Source organism: Electrona antarctica (assembly GCF_951216825.1).
Source record: "Electrona antarctica genome assembly, chromosome: 7".
NCBI classification, from domain to species: Eukaryota; Metazoa; Chordata; class Actinopteri; order Myctophiformes; family Myctophidae; genus Electrona; species Electrona antarctica.
The window spans coordinates 22,447,574-22,465,347 of NC_136812.1; the positions used below are offsets into that span (position 1 = coordinate 22,447,574).

The window sequence follows — 17,774 nt, forward strand, 5'->3', positions numbered from 1 at the left end:
GCCCCGGATGACATTCATTGCGTACACGTTTACAGTTACAGACTTACTAGCTTCAGGTTGACCCTGAAGAAAAATAGAAAATTACAAATGATCACGTTTTATGAGTGGTCCAACGTGACTTGAAAGTAAGGTAAGATTCAGAATATCACTTTGTGTTTGTTTGTTTTAGCAGACTATTTCTGTAATCTCCGTCCGATCGAGTCCGTCTCTTCAGTGCTGCAGCACTGACTTGAAGTTGCAAATATTTCTCCTTCTTTGTTGCTTCTAGATAAAACAACATAGATATATCATATATGGGATCCTTGCCGGATAAGAGTTGCCCTGGTCCGGTGCGTTAGAGAGACTCGCTAACGCACTGGACCAGGGCTAGGATAAAATATGCTTGGGAATTATACTGTGGTATTTGAGAGGGGATGCACACACACACACACACACGTCTTTTGGTCTGTATAATGTATAATAACAGCACTGTTTACCTATAATATGCTGTTTTCACTGTTGCTACACTTAAAATGTAAAAGTGTGATGTGAACCCATACATAGCTAGTAGTAGTTATGTATTTGGCAATGGCATACACACTGAGGTATGAAGTTTTTTTAAGTAAAATAAAAACACTGTTAAATTAAACTGCAATTAAAATGTTGCCTGTCATTTTATAATGGATGATTTACTTAAACGTCTGGGTTTCCGAGGCTACTGGAGTGGGCATGACCTTTGGGCAAGTAGAAGTTAGAAGAACATGACCTGTACTTGCCCGACGGGCAAGTGCCTCTGAGACCTTAGTGTCAACCCCTGAATGTGACATGTACGTGTTTACCTGTTTCCACAGATAAAATGCTTTCTGCTATAGTTAGAAGAAATGCTTTGACTGCTCCCAAGGTACGTGTGTTTAGCTCAGTTAAATGCTTGGATCATTCTAGGGCATGTTTAATCTTAGGCAACAAAATGTACATTTTCAGAATATCTTTTGTAAAGATGTTACCTGTCAAGTCATTAATTAAGTGTGTGTGTGTGTGTGTGTGTGTGTGTGTGTGTGTGTGTGTGTGTGTGTGTGTGTGTGTGTGTGTGTGTGTTTAGGTATGGAGGGCCAGTCCTCAACAAATGTCCTGGATACCTGCCTTGGAAAGAATTCCTGATGGTGTATCTAGTTCCCTGGCGCTCTGTTGGGCTTCATCAGCCAAACTTCCCTCTAGGATTAATGATGCTGGTTTAAAGACTCATAGTTTGGCTCTTATCAGTTTATTGAGGCCTTCACCCTTCCAGAGCATCCAGACTCGTGCTGCTCCTGGTTCAGTGAGGCCTTCACCCTTCCAGAGCATCCAGACTCATGCTGCTCCTGGTTCAGTGAGGACACAGCCTTTCCACACTTCCGCAGTGTGGTGGAAGAAACGGCAGCAGCCAGAGCCTCCGCCCAGAGAGCTTGATCTTCTGCGTTATGACATGAGGGACATCTGGAAGAGCCCCAAACCAGCAATGTATCTGGGGCTCGCTGGGCTCATCCCCTTCATCGCCGCTCCTCTAATAATGGCCTCGACGGAGATCTACCTCCCGCAGTTGGCTTACGCACAGGTAGCGTATGGAGCGTCCATCCTTTCCTTCCTGGGCGGAGCACGCTGGGGATTTGCGCTTCCAGAGGGCAGCCCAGCGAAACCTGATTGGATTAACTTGGCCAATAGCGTGGTTCCTCCACTGCTGGCCTGGGTGGCTATGCTGCTCAGTGACAGTATCAGTCCAGCAATCATCACCGTAATCATGGGACTTGGAATTAGCTTACACTACGACCTCTCTCTGCTGCCAACGTACCCCAGTTGGTTCAAAGCATTGCACTCCATACTTACCATTGTGGCTTCTTTCTCCCTGATTAGCACACTTCTACTGAGTGGAATTTACCCAGAGAAGACTATTTTCTGAATTAGGCCATTTGTGCTCTTCGAAATGTACATTTTATAAGGGTGAAAGGGTGTGAACTTTGCGGTTGACTGTCAGACTCCAGTTGAAGATATTTGACAAACTATTTCTCCCACATCATATAAATGAACTGGAAATGTGAAGTTGGTGCCATTGAATCTGCCATGGAATCTGAATTAGAACAAGAAACCCTGATTAATACAATATAAACAATTATCCTTCTTTTCCCCCCTGGCTTCTCGATTTTATTGGCCTGAACATCTAGTATTGTAACTGAGCACATCCTTGTCATACGTGACAACGGTTCTTTTAATAGGACAAGAACAGGCATTACATAAGATCTTAATAGGAGTAATCAGTGCTTACGGTGTTAACTGCCTATCGTGAGATAGAGCTTCAACATAAGCTTGTACATGATGAATACATCACAGGATATGAGATCTACTCAAATCAAGCTATTATCATTTCTTTTTTGCAATATACATGTAATTGAGCAGTAATTATTCCAGTTTTGTCTTCTCTTGAGTAACAAAACAAAAGTAATGTGAAGTTTAACTACTGGTAACATTTTACATGTAAGGAAAAGGATGAATTCAGGAGAATATTTTGGATAGGCCCATCCCACATTATAAACTTGGGTTTCTGAGTGACTGAGATGCAAGCCTGAAGCCAAGGAGAAAGAATGTAGTTATTCAATAGCACTGTACTATTTTGCAAACTGTTAAGTAATCAATCAATCTTGTAGCTACTGAAATGTGCACGTCAATTTGAACAATGCTAAATCTGAAATGACGCGCTTTGGATAAAAGCGCTATATAAATGCACCATTTACAAACCAATCTAAGTGAATAATTATCAGTCAAATAAGTGTTGGGTCAGCTACATGTAGCTTAACTTGCCCAACACTGGTTTTAATTATTTATTTTATGTTTTGTCCCCAGTAACGGCCACGCTACACCAGGCTTTGTTTGTGTGTTGAATTTAGGTCCAGTCCTATTTTAAAAAACGCACGTGCGGGCCGCGCGTTTACCCGCGTTTTTTAAAATAGGACGACCTAAATTCAATGCACAAACGCGCGCGTTTTGTGCGCGAAAAGCCTGGTGTAGCGTGGCCGTCAGATTTGAGGCTTGAATACCTGCAGGTGTATAGTGGAGTAAGCAATAGGTCTATTTTTTTTTTTTTTTTTCAACAATATATTTATTTTCCTTTTTACACACAAATGACAATACACATATACAAAAAACAACAATGAACAGTACAAGACAATTACTGATATAAAGAAAGCAAAACAACAATAACCAAAAACAACAAAACAAAACAAAAAACAACAACAACAACAGCACTACTCCTCTTCAGCTCCATCCATTAGATGTGACAAATTATTGTTCTTTATGTATCTCATAAAACGGCCCCACACCTCCTGAAACATTTCTTGTTTGTCCTTAAGAATGTATGCAATCTTTTCCAAAGGTAGACATAAAGACAATTCTCTGAACCACTGTGTAATACTTGGTTTGTCCGGCCTCTTCCAGGTCAATGCTATCACTCTCTTAGCTTGTAAAAGACATATATCTATAAACATTTGTTCATTACGCTTTATCTTGTGTCCCTCCGGATATAGACCGAGCAGGAAGAACTTTGGTTCTGGTACAATATTTATTGACAAAATCTTCTGTATTTCCTGCCCGACCTTCCCCCAAAACTCAATCAATTTTGGACAGGACCATAGACAGTGGAACAATGTGCCTCTATCTTCACCGCATCTGGTGCATACATCTGGAATATTACAATTATACTTATTAAGTTTAACTGGTGTAATGTACACTCTCATAAGCCAGATGTATTGTAGAAGTTTTAGACGAGTATTCCCAGTCTGGGATTGAGCTTGTGCACAAGCCGTACTCCATTGTTCCACTGTTAAATCCTCCTGAATATCTGTTCTCCAGGCATTAAGCCTATCTTCCGAGGATTCCGGAGAAAAGTCAACCAACAGGGCGTAGAAATCTGATATTAACCCCCTTCCGAATGGGTCATTAACCAAAGCTTTCTCCAGCACAGACATGGATGGGGCCAGCATGGATTGCCCCAGATTAGTTCTAATAAAGTCCCTCAGTTGCAGATATTTAAAGAAGTGTTTGCGAGGGATATCATATTTAATGACCAGTTCCTCAAACGAGAGCATACTCCCCCGACCCCTCTCAAATACATCCCTTAATTGACCTATTCCCCTATCAGCCCACAATTTAAACCCCCCATCAGCTCTACCTGGCACAAATTGATTATTACCCCATATTGGGCTGAAGCGAGAGAGACGTGGATGTTCTCCCAAAAATATATTAACCTCATGCCAGACTTCAATCATTGTTTTAACTATAGGATTGCTTGTAATTCTTTTTAGGTTTTTATAAGTATCTGAGTAAATATGAAGGGGGAGTGGTAACTTCAAGGAGCTTGATTCCACATCTTTCCATGCCGGCGCCGCATCCGTTGTAAAGTAGAACATTAGTGTTCTCAATTGAGCTGCCCAAAAATACCACAGCAAGTTAGGACACTGTAATCCTCCCCTATCATAGGGTAGATAAAGTAAGGACAATCTAAGTCTAGGACGTCTATTGTTCCAAATAAAGTTGGTCAACAATTTCCTGGTTCTAGAAAAGAAGTTTGGTGGAGGTGACAAGGGTACGTTCTGAAACAAATACAATAGCTTGGGAAGTACATTCATTTTGAGTATATTAATTCTGCCGATCAAAGATATTGAAAGACTTGACCATCTATTAATTGAATTTTCGATTGTGGCTAAAATTGGGTCATAATTGGCATTCACAACCTCTTCCAACCTTGGCACGATTTGGATTCCCAAATAAGTAAAGGCATTTACTGGTCTGAAGTGACGAACATGACCGGGAGGGTTTGATCTTTCTTCCGAGTTCAGAAGCATAATGGATGACTTAGAGTTGTTTACCTTGTAGCCAGATATGCGACCATACGATGTTATTAGATCCAGAATAGCTGGGACAGATATCTCCAAATTTTTCAGGAATAATATTACATCATCAGCATATAAAGATATGCGGTGCTCTAGATTTTCTATATTAATACCTGTAATTAGTGTATGTTCCCTTACAGCAATTGCAAATGGTTCAATTGCGATCAAAAATAAGAGTGGTGATAAAGGGCATCCCTGTCTACAGCCTCTATGGATCCTAATCGGTCTAGATATATTATTGTTGGTTAGTATTTCTGCATATGGATCGTTATACAACAGTCTTACCCATTTACAAAAGTTCTCCCCCAAGCCAAATCGACCAAGAAGCTCGAATAGAAACGGCCACTCTACGCGGTCGAAAGCTTTTTCCCCATCGAGAGATAAAAAGGCTGTATCTGGCGCCCCCTCCTGGACATGCAATAAATCCAATACTCTCCTTACATTGTGAAAACCCTGGCGGGCCACCATGAACCCATTCTGGTCCTCATCTATAATTTCAGGTAGGATAAGTTCTAGTCTCTTTGCAAGTATTTTGCAAAGTATCTTAAGATCAGAATTTAAGAGGCTGATTGGACGCATATTTTCGCATCTATCATTTGATTTACCAGGTTTTGGCAAAAGTATAATGAGGGCTCCTCTCAAAGTGGGAGGCAATACTCCCTCTTCAAAAGATTCAGTATACATGTCCAAGAGGGGTTTCGCCAATCCGCCCGCAAATCTTTTATAAATGTCTATCGGCAGACCATCAGGCCCTGCAGCTTTTCCAGACTTCATATTACTCATTGCCTCCAAAATCTCACCAATACTCACATCTGCCCCCAACTTTTTACTGTCTTCCTCTCGAATTTTAGGAATATTAATTCCATCCAAAAAGGAGCTCTCAACTACATCTTCTTGATTTGTCTCGGAGCTATATAATTTACCATAATAATCTCTAAATGCCTCGCAAATTTGGATAGGGTCTTCTATCGTCTCCCCAACATCATTTTTTAACATGTTGATTGCTCTTTCAGTTTGCATTTGTTTAATGCGCCAGGCTAGAACCCTGCCAGACTTCTCACCCTGGTCAAAGATAGTTTGTTTGAGCTTTAACAAATTAGCTGCTGCTTTGGAAGCGGATATTTCATTATATTGTGCACGTAATAATAATATTTCCTGATGTAATTTAGGACAAGGCTTCTTAAAGTAAGAGCCTTCCATAGCTTTAATTTTTGATTCCAGTAATATAACTTTTTGTTTGTTTTTCTTTGTTTTGGAGCTCGTAAAATTTATAATCTGTCCCCTAATAAAAGCCTTAAATGCTTCCCACCTTATAGTTGCCGATGTTTCATCCGTATTTGTAGCAAAATAGGTGTCTATTTGTTCTTCCAAAAAAGTTATCAGCTCAGGGTCCTGGAGCCATCTCTGCTCAAACCTCCACTTAGGGGGGTCCCGCATCCGACCTGGGTCTACATAAATCAAACTATTAGGAGCATGATCTGAAATTAGGATACTATCATACACACAGTCCTTAACTCTATTTACAAGACTTGCAGAAACCAGAAATAAATCAATTCTACTGTACGTTTTGTATGTACTAGAATAGCATGAGTATGCAGATACACCAGGGTTTCTATCTCTCCATATGTCTCTAAGATTTAAGTCTTTGGAAAACTGGTGAATAACTTCCCTACTTTTAGAGTGAGTTTTGTCTGAATGAGTAGATCTATCTTCAGTAGGATTAGGGGTCACATTCCAGTCCCCCGCTATCAGATAATGACCCCCAAGAGATGTCAATAATATAAATAAGTTACTGAAAAACTTTGGGTCATCATTGTTCGGTGCGTAGATATTTACCAAAATAAGACACTCTGCAAAAAGATTACCTTGAATTATCAAATATCGCCCCATTTTATCGGCAATTACCTTAGTAACATTAAATGGGATAGATTTGTGTATAAGAGTCATGACCCCCCTAGCCTGGGAAGTGAAAGGTGCTGAAAACACCTCCCCTCGCCATCTTTTCCTAATCCTAATATCCTCATTCAGTAACAAATGCGTTTCCTGGAGAAAGACAATACTCGAGTGGATATCTTTTAACCTTCCCATCACCTGCTTAACCTTTTTGATTTTTTGTAAACCCCTACAATTCCATGAAGTGAATTTAACCTCCAATTCTCTAGCCATAATCACATATCTCAAATGACTTTTCTGAACCTGAATTTAGAGCAGTGCCGCAATAGGTCTATTTAAGTTCATTAAATAGGCCTATTAGCTATAATGCATTGTTATCTGCAGTGTTGGGCAAGTTAAGCTACATGTAGCTGACCCAAGACTGCAAAACAGTGAATCATACCCAATACTTATAGGCCTATTAATTAACTTTAATAGAGCGATTGCTTACTCCACTATACGTACAGGTATTCAAGCCTCAATTCTTACTGGGAAAAAATAAATAAATTAAAACCAGTGTTGGGCATTCTGATGGGCAAGTTAAGCAACATGTAGCTGACCCAACACTAAGTGCTCCAATGTAATTTCCTATTTTATGTCAGAACATGCATCAATAGCAATTTGTTGATAAATGTAACAGCACAAGCAGGATAAAAAAAAGCACTTTAAAGTCTCCAGTTGCAAAACAAGCTTTCATCAATTCAGTATCGAGTTTCTGTATCACTCATCTGATGGGCAGTGGGCACCACTAACAAAATAAAAATCCAGCTACACAAAATGCCAAGTCGATCACAAGTTTGCCAGTAAATGCTTAAGACACCCAACCCTAAACAAGGAAATGGAAGTCTAATTGTTTTCTCCTTGATTTGCATTAACTAGAAATGTAATGCTAGGAGGAAAATAAAGGTAACAAAATGCAAGATGCGTCTACTGTATGTCACACCATTTACAGGCACACACCGATATCAGAGCAATGGTAGGTAAAATCACATAATACACACACACACACACTTGTAATAAAATACTGTTTTAATGTAAACACAAATATTTAGTGAACACAATTTGGAACGAAAGGCAAATGGGATGGTGGGGGACGTCCACAGATATCTGACAACATAAATCTCAAGGCACATAAGAAAAGTGCAAAATATTTTCTAATTCTCTTCACAACAAAGGAAGCCCATCTTTTTAACCGGCGGCACTCAAGTGTAATCCAATCATGAAAGATCACAGGCCTCTCTGTTACACATTAAACATGATGACATTCAAAGTGTGAATACAATATTGCACTTTCTTCAGATGTAGATCTATGAATATATGAAACAACTCCCATAGGGAGTTAATTACTAGGACCCCGTTTATGAATATCTTTGGTAGACTGTATAGATCTGGAGGGAAATCAGACATTTAACATCTTGACGTTGGCTGTTTCCTGTGAAGTAAACTGGATATCAGATGTAGGGAGGAGGGATCTGTTTGCTTGTGGCTTGTTCCCCATCCGTTGACAGACTGAGCAAAGTAGGTGCCATGTGAATATGGCCACTTGCACAGTCATCATGGATTACTCTGCCTCTTACTTTTGAATGCCCAGGCTAGATCTCATGTTTTCATACACCACATAGCTAATGCTGACCGCTGGTATGACCTTCATGAAGTTGGGCAGGATGCCGCGGTAGAGTCCAAAGAACCCCTCCTTTTCTACAATCTTCTTCACCATCGTGGTCATGTTCACTTGCTCTGAGCCCTCAATAGATGCTGAGAAGGTAAGGAGTCAAAAGGTTAATGAACATACACGACAAACTGTCCAGATCTGAGGTAAATTCAGACTCATTAAATTAAAATATATGCAATTGAAGTACTTTTGTCCCACACCACTTACTGTCACAGTGAATTCAACTTTGTGTAATTGATATATTTTTTTAAATAACACAGGTGTTGAAAACTAGCACTCGCGATAATACACCAAGGCTTACAGTGTAAGCAATGCATCTACAAATTGTACAATTGTGCAATGTGATGTCCATATCAAATAAATAAACATTGCTATGGAAAAACAGGGAGACCCCTGAATTGAACAAACACTATAGTAGTCCGGCAGCAGACAGGCTTCTTTTGTTTAAAGTGGGAAATGTGGTATATAGTATTTTTTATTGGCCTAAAATATTGTCTATATACACATACATTCACGAATCCACTTGCTGACCGGCTGTTAGTATTGGGCAATCTTTTTAATAGGGGTTTCTTGTGACCCTACCATTAACATCCTATGGCTGGCAAAAATGTCAAATTTTCCTTTTGCTTTAAGTAGCATGTGACATGTCAAACTAGTTTTTCATGATTCTAAATCCATTCCAAGCATTAGTTTTGCACAAAATACACTCCTAGGCCTAAAAGCAGCCATAGCCACTTGCCCAAATGTGCCCAAAATGTGTATTTTGTGCAAAACTAATGCTCGGAATGGAATGGTCACATGCTACTTAAAGCAAAAGGAAAGTTTGACATTTTTGCCTGCCATAGTAGGATGTTAATGGTAGGGTCACAAGAAACCCCTATAAAAGAAAAATCCCAATACTTCCAGCCGGTCAGCAAGTGGATTCATGGATGTATGTATATAGACAATATTTTAGGCCAATAAAAAAAGACTATACCAAATTTCCCACCCGTCCACCTCGGCTGCCGGACTATAGTATAGATCAGGGTTACCCAATTAACTTTCCTCAAGGGCCATATTTTGACTAGGGTACCAGGCTGGGGGCAGAGTCCGCACGCACGAGGTCTTGCCCTGAAAATTCATTTTCAGGGCAAGACCCCATTTGAAAAGGATGCCCAGTTTGACATGCATATGCTACTGACCCCCATTTAATGCCATTTATATCTGGGACCTTCCAGGGGCCACAAGGGGGCGCTCCGCGGGCCACCTATTGGGGAACCCTGGTATAGATTGTTCAATAACGGGGTTCTCCGTGTTTCTCCAACACTTTAACAGAAAATATATTTCCAGATCGGAAGACCAATTTTATCCACTAGAAGAGAGAACCCATACAGCAAGGTTACCCAATTCATTTTCCTCAAGGGCCATATTTTGACTAGGGTACCAGGCTGGGGGCCGAGTCCGCACGCACAAGGTCTTGCCCTGAAAATTCATTTTCAGGGCAAGACCCCATTTGAAAAGGATGCCCAGTTTGACATGCATAGGCTACTGACCCCCATTTAATGCCATTTATATCTGGGACCTTCCAGGGGCCACAAGGGGGCGCTCCGCAGGCCACCTATTGGGGAACCCTGGTATAGATTGTTCAATAACGGGGTTCTCCGTGTTTCTCCAACACTTTAACAGAAAATATATTTCCAGATCGGAAGACCAATTTTATCCACTAGAAGAGAGAACCCATACAGCATAGAACAAGAGAAAAGAAAACAGAATTGGAACTATAACATTTAAGCTGAAACATTCTTTGTTGGGTTCTCTCTCCTGATTGGCTGAAATTTGCAACCCACCTGAAAATGTATTTTATGAAACGGAGATAGAGCTGCCTAGTCTGTTGCACTCGCTTGAAACTCCCAATGCAAAGCATTGTTTTTAAAACTAGTGTAGTTCACAAATCAACATCATTAGAAAATGACAAAGTTAGATAAAATGTGGAAGACATTTCTTTCCACTATGTCCCATTCGAAGTGCATTGCCTTAAATGTAACAAGCATCACTATTCAAAAGAAAGGAAACTTGGAGAGACACTTTGGAACAGCACAATAGTGCGTTTATCAGGATGGCATTATAGCGAAAGAGAAACTATTAACAACTAGAGCAGTGCCTGGCCTACTTGGAACGATGCAAGTTAGAAATGCATGCTCCACCCAGTTATAATGTCTGCGTCCCTTTTATGGCCATATATGGAGTTCTTCACAGGCATGCCCAAATATGGAGTCTATGCAGATGTCAGAACCACATTGTGATGTCAGAACAGGCCAGCTCCATATATGGTGATATAGGGGTGATCAGGTGTGATTAATTGGCTAATTTGGGCCCTGTCCAGAGGCTGGACAGAGGCCTTTTGGTCCGACCGACTCAAAGCCGGGAACTGCAGTCCCTGTGGTGGAACGCGTGTGTCCAATTTGAAGTCGGTGGGGCGAACAGTTGAGTTAGAAATAAATAATTACCATCAGAATATAGAGCTTTAACATTTTAACAAAAAATGTAAACAAAAAAATAACAAAGCACCTTTAATGTTGTACCTTTTACTTATAATCCAATATGACAGACCATTCAAATTGTAAACCGCATAGAAAGAACCCCAAGGTATCAGCCTGTGGTGGATGTCTTACCTGCAGCTTGCATCCTGGTGCGGATCAGAGCGAGAGGGTAGCTGGCCAGTTGGCCACAAGTGCTGGAGATGGTACCACAGGCCAGCAGCACCATAATCCCAGGGTTGCATGTGTCTTTGGCATAGCGGGACAGCCAGGCATTTTTTAAGCTCTAGAGATGGTAGGCAGAAAGAATTTTGGGAAATCAGATTATGCCCAAGTTATAGTAGTTGCAAGCCATATATACAGAATCAGTTGGAGAAATCAAAACTATAATACATGTGTAGGTGTGCGCACGTGCATGCGTGTGTTTACACAATATATAGTGTAACTACTATATCAATGAATTTATAAACATGAATGTATTAATGTTAAGACAAGTCTCTTGTTTTGTTTGTTTGTATGTTTCTGCTATTTGTTTTCCAATCTGTAACTTACTGGTTAAACATTCTTGAAATGCTTGTATGCCAAAAATCATAAACAGATGTTTAAAAAAAAAAAAAAAGACAAGGCTATGTTTTTTCTGGCTGTGAGTACGCACACAATACAGCAATATACAGTCTAACTACTTGTCATATATTTTATAATGTAGTATCCTTAGACATTGTGTACCTCATACACTGCCAGATCTATCCCAGCATATGGAATAATGCCTATAATATTTGGAATGTAGCCTTTGTAGAATGCCTTCACGCCTTCTTTCTTGAGGATTTTCTTTCCACAGTCAAACATTCCAGTGTACTGTCCAGTCTTCCCCAGAGTCAGCCTGGTTTTCATCACCTGCATTGGTGCATTGAAGCGCCCAACCCCAGTTCTTAGGCGGTTTAGTGTGGTCCATTGCTGGCGAGGTAGGTCATCTCCAGCTATGGCACCAGCTCCTGGTTCCCAGATGTACCGGTGCATGCGGGAGGGCCCGGCTGACTCCCACTCCTGCTTCCACGCTGCTGCAAGCCATGCATCTCTGGAGATGTCCTCAGGGATGGAGTTGAGCATCTCCTGTGCTGCCCTGTTGTAGGGGTGACGAGACCTGAGTCTGCTTGGAGGCGCTGGAGTTGTGGTGGTGCCATGCAGGATGTGCCAGTCCTGCTTTTGGGCTTTCCTGGCCAGGACGAGGGTGGCAGCCTCCCGTCGGAGGCCGGCCGGCTAATGCTGACCGCTGGTATGACCTTCATGAAGTTGGGCAGGATGCCGCGGTAGAGTCCAAAGAACCCCTCCTTTTCTACAATCTTCTTCACCATCGTGGTCATGTTCACTTGCTCTGAGCCCTCAATAGATGCTGAGAAGGTAAGGAGTCAAAAGGTTAATGAACATACACGACAAACTGTCCAGATCTGAGGTAAATTCAGACTCATTAAATTAAAATATATGCAATTGAAGTACTTTTGTCCCACACCACTTACTGTCACAGTGAATTCAACTTTGTGTAATTGATATATTTTTTTAAATAACACAGGTGTTGAAAACTAGCACTCGCAATAATACACCAAGGCTTACAGTGTAAGCAATGCATCTACAAATTGTACAATTGTGCAATGTGATGTCCATATCAAATAAATAAACATTGCTATGGAAAAACAGGGAGAGTTAGTTCTCCTTTAACCTTCTTAGTTTAGCTGAAAACCAAATGAGTTGTCCTTTAAACTATTTACTTAAATAAACACAAAATGAGCTTGTTACCCTTTAAACGTCTTAAACCTTTGTGAAAACAAAATTAATTATTTTAACCCTTTATCATGAAATACAAAAATGACTTAATTATGCCTTTAAACCCTTTAGTTTGGTAAAACACAAAATTGCAATCTTAATGCAAACACCTTTATATAAACCTTTAAACTCTGTTCACTTGCTTAAGTGAGTCATTTAAATTCTTCTTATACTATCCAGCAATGTAACAACTGCAAATACCAGCTCATTAGAAAGATCCCAAAAACGTGTAGGCTAAGCTCAATATGCAAGGTTAATAGATCTGAGTCCTTGTTGCAATTTCCAAGTTTAACCGCTTCCCACACCACCTTTAACTTGAGGATTGTGGTAGGGAACTTCTTGGCTGTCACTCGAAACGTTGCTCTTTCGACACAGTCTATCGCCGTTGCTTTGCACTGGCTATGCCGAGTTGCCGACACCTACTTTGTGGGCTTTGCGTATCTGAAGGCTGGATCCTCTTGCGTTGTCACCCGCGGAGGTTGTCGTCTCTCCTACCCGCGTTGAGCAGGTGTAGGTGTGCGCACGTGCATGCGTGCATGCGTGTGTTTACACAATATATAGTGTAACTACTATATCAATGAATTTATAAACATGAATGTATTAATGTTAAGACAAGTCTCTTGTTTTGTTTGTTTGTATGTTTCTGCTATTTGTTTTCCAATCTGTAACTTACTGGTTAAACATTCTTGAAATGCTTGTATGCCAAAAATCATAAACAGATGTTTAAAAAAAAAAAGAAAAGACAAGGCTATGTTTTTTCTGGCTGTGAGTACGCACACAATACAGCAATATACAGTCTAACTACTTGTCATATATTTTATAATGTAGTATCCTTAGACATTGTGTACCTCATACACTGCCAGATCTATCCCAGCATATGGAATAATGCCTATAATATTTGGAATGTAGCCTTTGTAGAATGCCTTCACGCCTTCTTTCTTGAGGATTTTCTTTCCACAGTCAAACATTCCAGTGTACTGTCCAGTCTTCCCCAGAGTCAGCCTGGTTTTCATCACCTGCATTGGTGCATTGAAGCGCCCAACCCCAGTTCTTAGGCGGTTTAGTGTGGTCCATTGCTGGCGAGGTAGGTCATCTCCAGCTATGGCACCAGCTCCTGGTTCCCAGATGTACCGGTGCATGCGGGAGGGCCCGGCTGACTCCCACTCCTGCTTCCACGCTGCTGCAAGCCATGCATCTCTGGAGATGTCCTCAGGGATGGAGTTGAGCATCTCCTGTGCTGCCCTGTTGTAGGGGTGACGAGACCTGAGTCTGCTTGGAGGCGCTGGAGTTGTGGTGGTGCCATGCAGGATGTGCCAGTCCTGCTTTTGGGCTTTCCTGGCCAGGACGAGGGTGGCAGCCTCCCGTCGGAGGCCGGCCGGCTAATGCTGACCGCTGGTATGACCTTCATGAAGTTGGGCAGGATGCCGCGGTAGAGTCCAAAGAACCCCTCCTTTTCTACAATCTTCTTCACCATCGTGGTCATGTTCACTTGCTCTGAGCCCTCAATAGATGCTGAGAAGGTAAGGAGTCAAAAGGTTAATGAACATACACGACAAACTGTCCAGATCTGAGGTAAATTCAGACTCATTAAATTAAAATATATGCAATTGAAGTACTTTTGTCCCACACCACTTACTGTCACAGTGAATTCAACTTTGTGTAATTGATATATTTTTTTAAATAACACAGGTGTTGAAAACTAGCACTCGCGATAATACACCAAGGCTTACAGTGTAAGCAATGCATCTACAAATTGTACAATTGTGCAATGTGATGTCCATATCAAATAAATAAACATTGCTATGGAAAAACAGGGAGAGTTAGTTCTCCTTTAACCTTCTTAGTTTAGCTGAAAACCAAATGAGTTGTCCTTTAAACTATTTACTTAAATAAACACAAAATGAGCTTGTTACCCTTTAAACGTCTTAAACCTTTGTGAAAACAAAATTAATTATTTTAACCCTTTATCATGAAATACAAAAATGACTTAATTATGCCTTTAAACCCTTTAGTTTGGTAAAACACAAAATTGCAATCTTAATGCAAACACCTTTATATAAACCTTTAAACTCTGTTCACTTGCTTAAGTGAGTCATTTAAATTCTTCTTATACTATCCAGCAATGTAACAACTGCAAATACCAGCTCATTAGAAAGATCCCAAAAACGTGTAGGCTAAGCTCAATATGCAAGGTTAATAGATCTGAGTCCTTGTTGCAATTTCCAAGTTTAACCGCTTCCCACACCACCTTTAACTTGAGGATTGTGGTAGGGAACTTCTTGGCTGTCACTCGAAACGTTGCTCTTTCGACACAGTCTATCGCCGTTGCTTTGCACTGGCTATGCCGAGTTGCCGACACCTACTTTGTGGGCTTTGCGTATCTGAAGGCTGGATCCTCTTGCGTTGTCACCCGCGGAGGTTGTCGTCTCTCCTACCCGCGTTGAGCAGGTGTAGGTGTGCGCACGTGCATGCGTGCATGCGTGTGTTTACACAATATATAGTGTAACTACTATATCAATGAATTTATAAACATGAATGTATTAATGTTAAGACAAGTCTCTTGTTTTGTTTGTTTGTATGTTTCTGCTATTTGTTTTCCAATCTGTAACTTACTGGTTAAACATTCTTGAAATGCTTGTATGCCAAAAATCATAAACAGATGTTTAAAAAAAAAAAGAAAAGACAAGGCTATGTTTTTTCTGGCTGTGAGTACGCACACAATACAGCAATATACAGTCTAACTACTTGTCATATATTTTATAATGTAGTATCCTTAGACATTGTGTACCTCATACACTGCCAGATCTATCCCAGCATATGGAATAATGCCTATAATATTTGGAATGTAGCCTTTGTAGAATGCCTTCACGCCTTCTTTCTTGAGGATTTTCTTTCCACAGTCAAACATTCCAGTGTACTGTCCAGTCTTCCCCAGAGTCAGCCTGGTTTTCATCACCTGCATTGGTGCATTGAAGCGCCCAACCCCAGTTCTTAGGTGGTTTAGTGTGGTCCATTGCTGGCGAGGTAGGTCATCTCCAGCTATGGCACCAGCTCCTGGTTCCCAGATGTACCGGTGCATGCGGGAGGGCCCGGCTGACTCCCACTCCTGCTTCCACGCTGCTGCAAGCCATGCATCTCTGGAGATGTCCTCAGGGATGGAGTTGAGCATCTCCTGTGCTGCCCTGTTGTAGGGGTGACGAGACCTGAGTCTGCTTGGAGGCGCTGGAGTTGTGGTGGTGCCATGCAGGATGTGCCAGTCCTGCTTTTGGGCTTTCCTGGCCAGGACGAGGGTGGCAGCCTCCCGTCGGAGGCCGGCCGGCTAATGCTGACCGCTGGTATGACCTTCATGAAGTTGGGCAGGATGCCGCGGTAGAGTCCAAAGAACCCCTCCTTTTCTACAATCTTCTTCACCATCGTGGTCATGTTCACTTGCTCTGAGCCCTCAATAGATGCTGAGAAGGTAAGGAGTCAAAAGGTTAATGAACATACACGACAAACTGTCCAGATCTGAGGTAAATTCAGACTCATTAAATTAAAATATATGCAATTGAAGTACTTTTGTCCCACACCACTTACTGTCACAGTGAATTCAACTTTGTGTAATTGATATATTTTTTTAAATAACACAGGTGTTGAAAACTAGCACTCGCGATAATACACCAAGGCTTACAGTGTAAGCAATGCATCTACAAATTGTACAATTGTGCAATGTGATGTCCATATCAAATAAATAAACATTGCTATGGAAAAACAGGGAGAGTTAGTTCTCCTTTAACCTTCTTAGTTTAGCTGAAAACCAAATGAGTTGTCCTTTAAACTATTTACTTAAATAAACACAAAATGAGCTTGTTACCCTTTAAACGTCTTAAACCTTTGTGAAAACAAAATTAATTATTTTAACCCTTTATCATGAAATACAAAAATGACTTAATTATGCCTTTAAACCCTTTAGTTTGGTAAAACACAAAATTGCAATCTTAATGCAAACACCTTTATATAAACCTTTAAACTCTGTTCACTTGCTTAAGTGAGTCATTTAAATTCTTCTTATACTATCCAGCAATGTAACAACTGCAAATACCAGCTCATTAGAAAGATCCCAAAAACGTGTAGGCTAAGCTCAATATGCAAGGTTAATAGATCTGAGTCCTTGTTGCAATTTCCAAGTTTAACCGCTTCCCACACCACCTTTAACTTGAGGATTGTGGTAGGGAACTTCTTGGCTGTCACTCGAAACGTTGCTCTTTCGACACAGTCTATCGCCGTTGCTTTGCACTGGCTATGCCGAGTTGCCGACACCTACTTTGTGGGCTTTGCGTATCTGAAGGCTGGATCCTCTTGCGTTGTCACCCGCGGAGGTTGTCGTCTCTCCTACCCGCGTTGAGCAGGTGTAGGTGTGCGCACGTGCATGCGTGCATGCGTGTGTTTACACAATATATAGTGTAACTACTATATCAATGAATTTATAAACATGAATGTATTAATGTTAAGACAAGTCTCTTGTTTTGTTTGTTTGTATGTTTCTGCTATTTGTTTTCCAATCTGTAACTTACTGGTTAAACATTCTTGAAATGCTTGTATGCCAAAAATCATAAACAGATGTTTAAAAAAAAAAAAAAAGACAAGGCTATGTTTTTTCTGGCTGTGAGTACGCACACAATACAGCAATATACAGTCTAACTACTTGTCATATATTTTATAATGTAGTATCCTTAGACATTGTGTACCTCATACACTGCCAGATCTATCCCAGCATATGGAATAATGCCTATAATATTTGGAATGTAGCCTTTGTAGAATGCCTTCACGCCTTCTTTCTTGAGGATTTTCTTTCCACAGTCAAACATTCCAGTGTACTGTCCAGTCTTCCCCAGAGTCAGCCTGGTTTTCATCACCTGCATTGGTGCATTGAAGCGCCCAACCCCAGTTCTTAGGTGGTTT

At 40.9% G+C, this 17,774-nt stretch overlaps 2 protein-coding genes across 2 annotated transcripts; one reads left to right on the top strand and one right to left on the bottom strand.

Moving 5' to 3' along the window:
- LOC306926453 (transmembrane protein 69-like) lies at positions 1-2,136 on the top strand. The gene is made up of 3 exons (XM_079505759.1): positions 1-130; positions 831-880; positions 1,079-2,136. The coding sequence occupies exons 2-3, from the start codon at positions 836-838 to the stop codon at positions 1,910-1,912; spliced, it is 879 nt and encodes a 292-aa protein (XP_079361885.1). The 5' UTR covers positions 1-130; positions 831-835; the 3' UTR covers positions 1,913-2,136.
- A 5,710-nt stretch (positions 2,137-7,846) lies between these two features.
- LOC306926630 (mitochondrial adenyl nucleotide antiporter SLC25A24-like) lies at positions 7,847-11,915 on the bottom strand (the record flags this gene model as incomplete). The annotated part of the gene is made up of 3 exons (XM_079505987.1): positions 7,847-8,582; positions 11,151-11,301; positions 11,742-11,915. 3 exons carry the CDS (start codon positions 11,913-11,915, stop codon positions 8,401-8,403), a joined length of 507 nt encoding a protein of 168 aa, XP_079362113.1. The 3' UTR covers positions 7,847-8,400.
- Between the last annotated feature and the right edge of the window lie 5,859 nt (positions 11,916-17,774).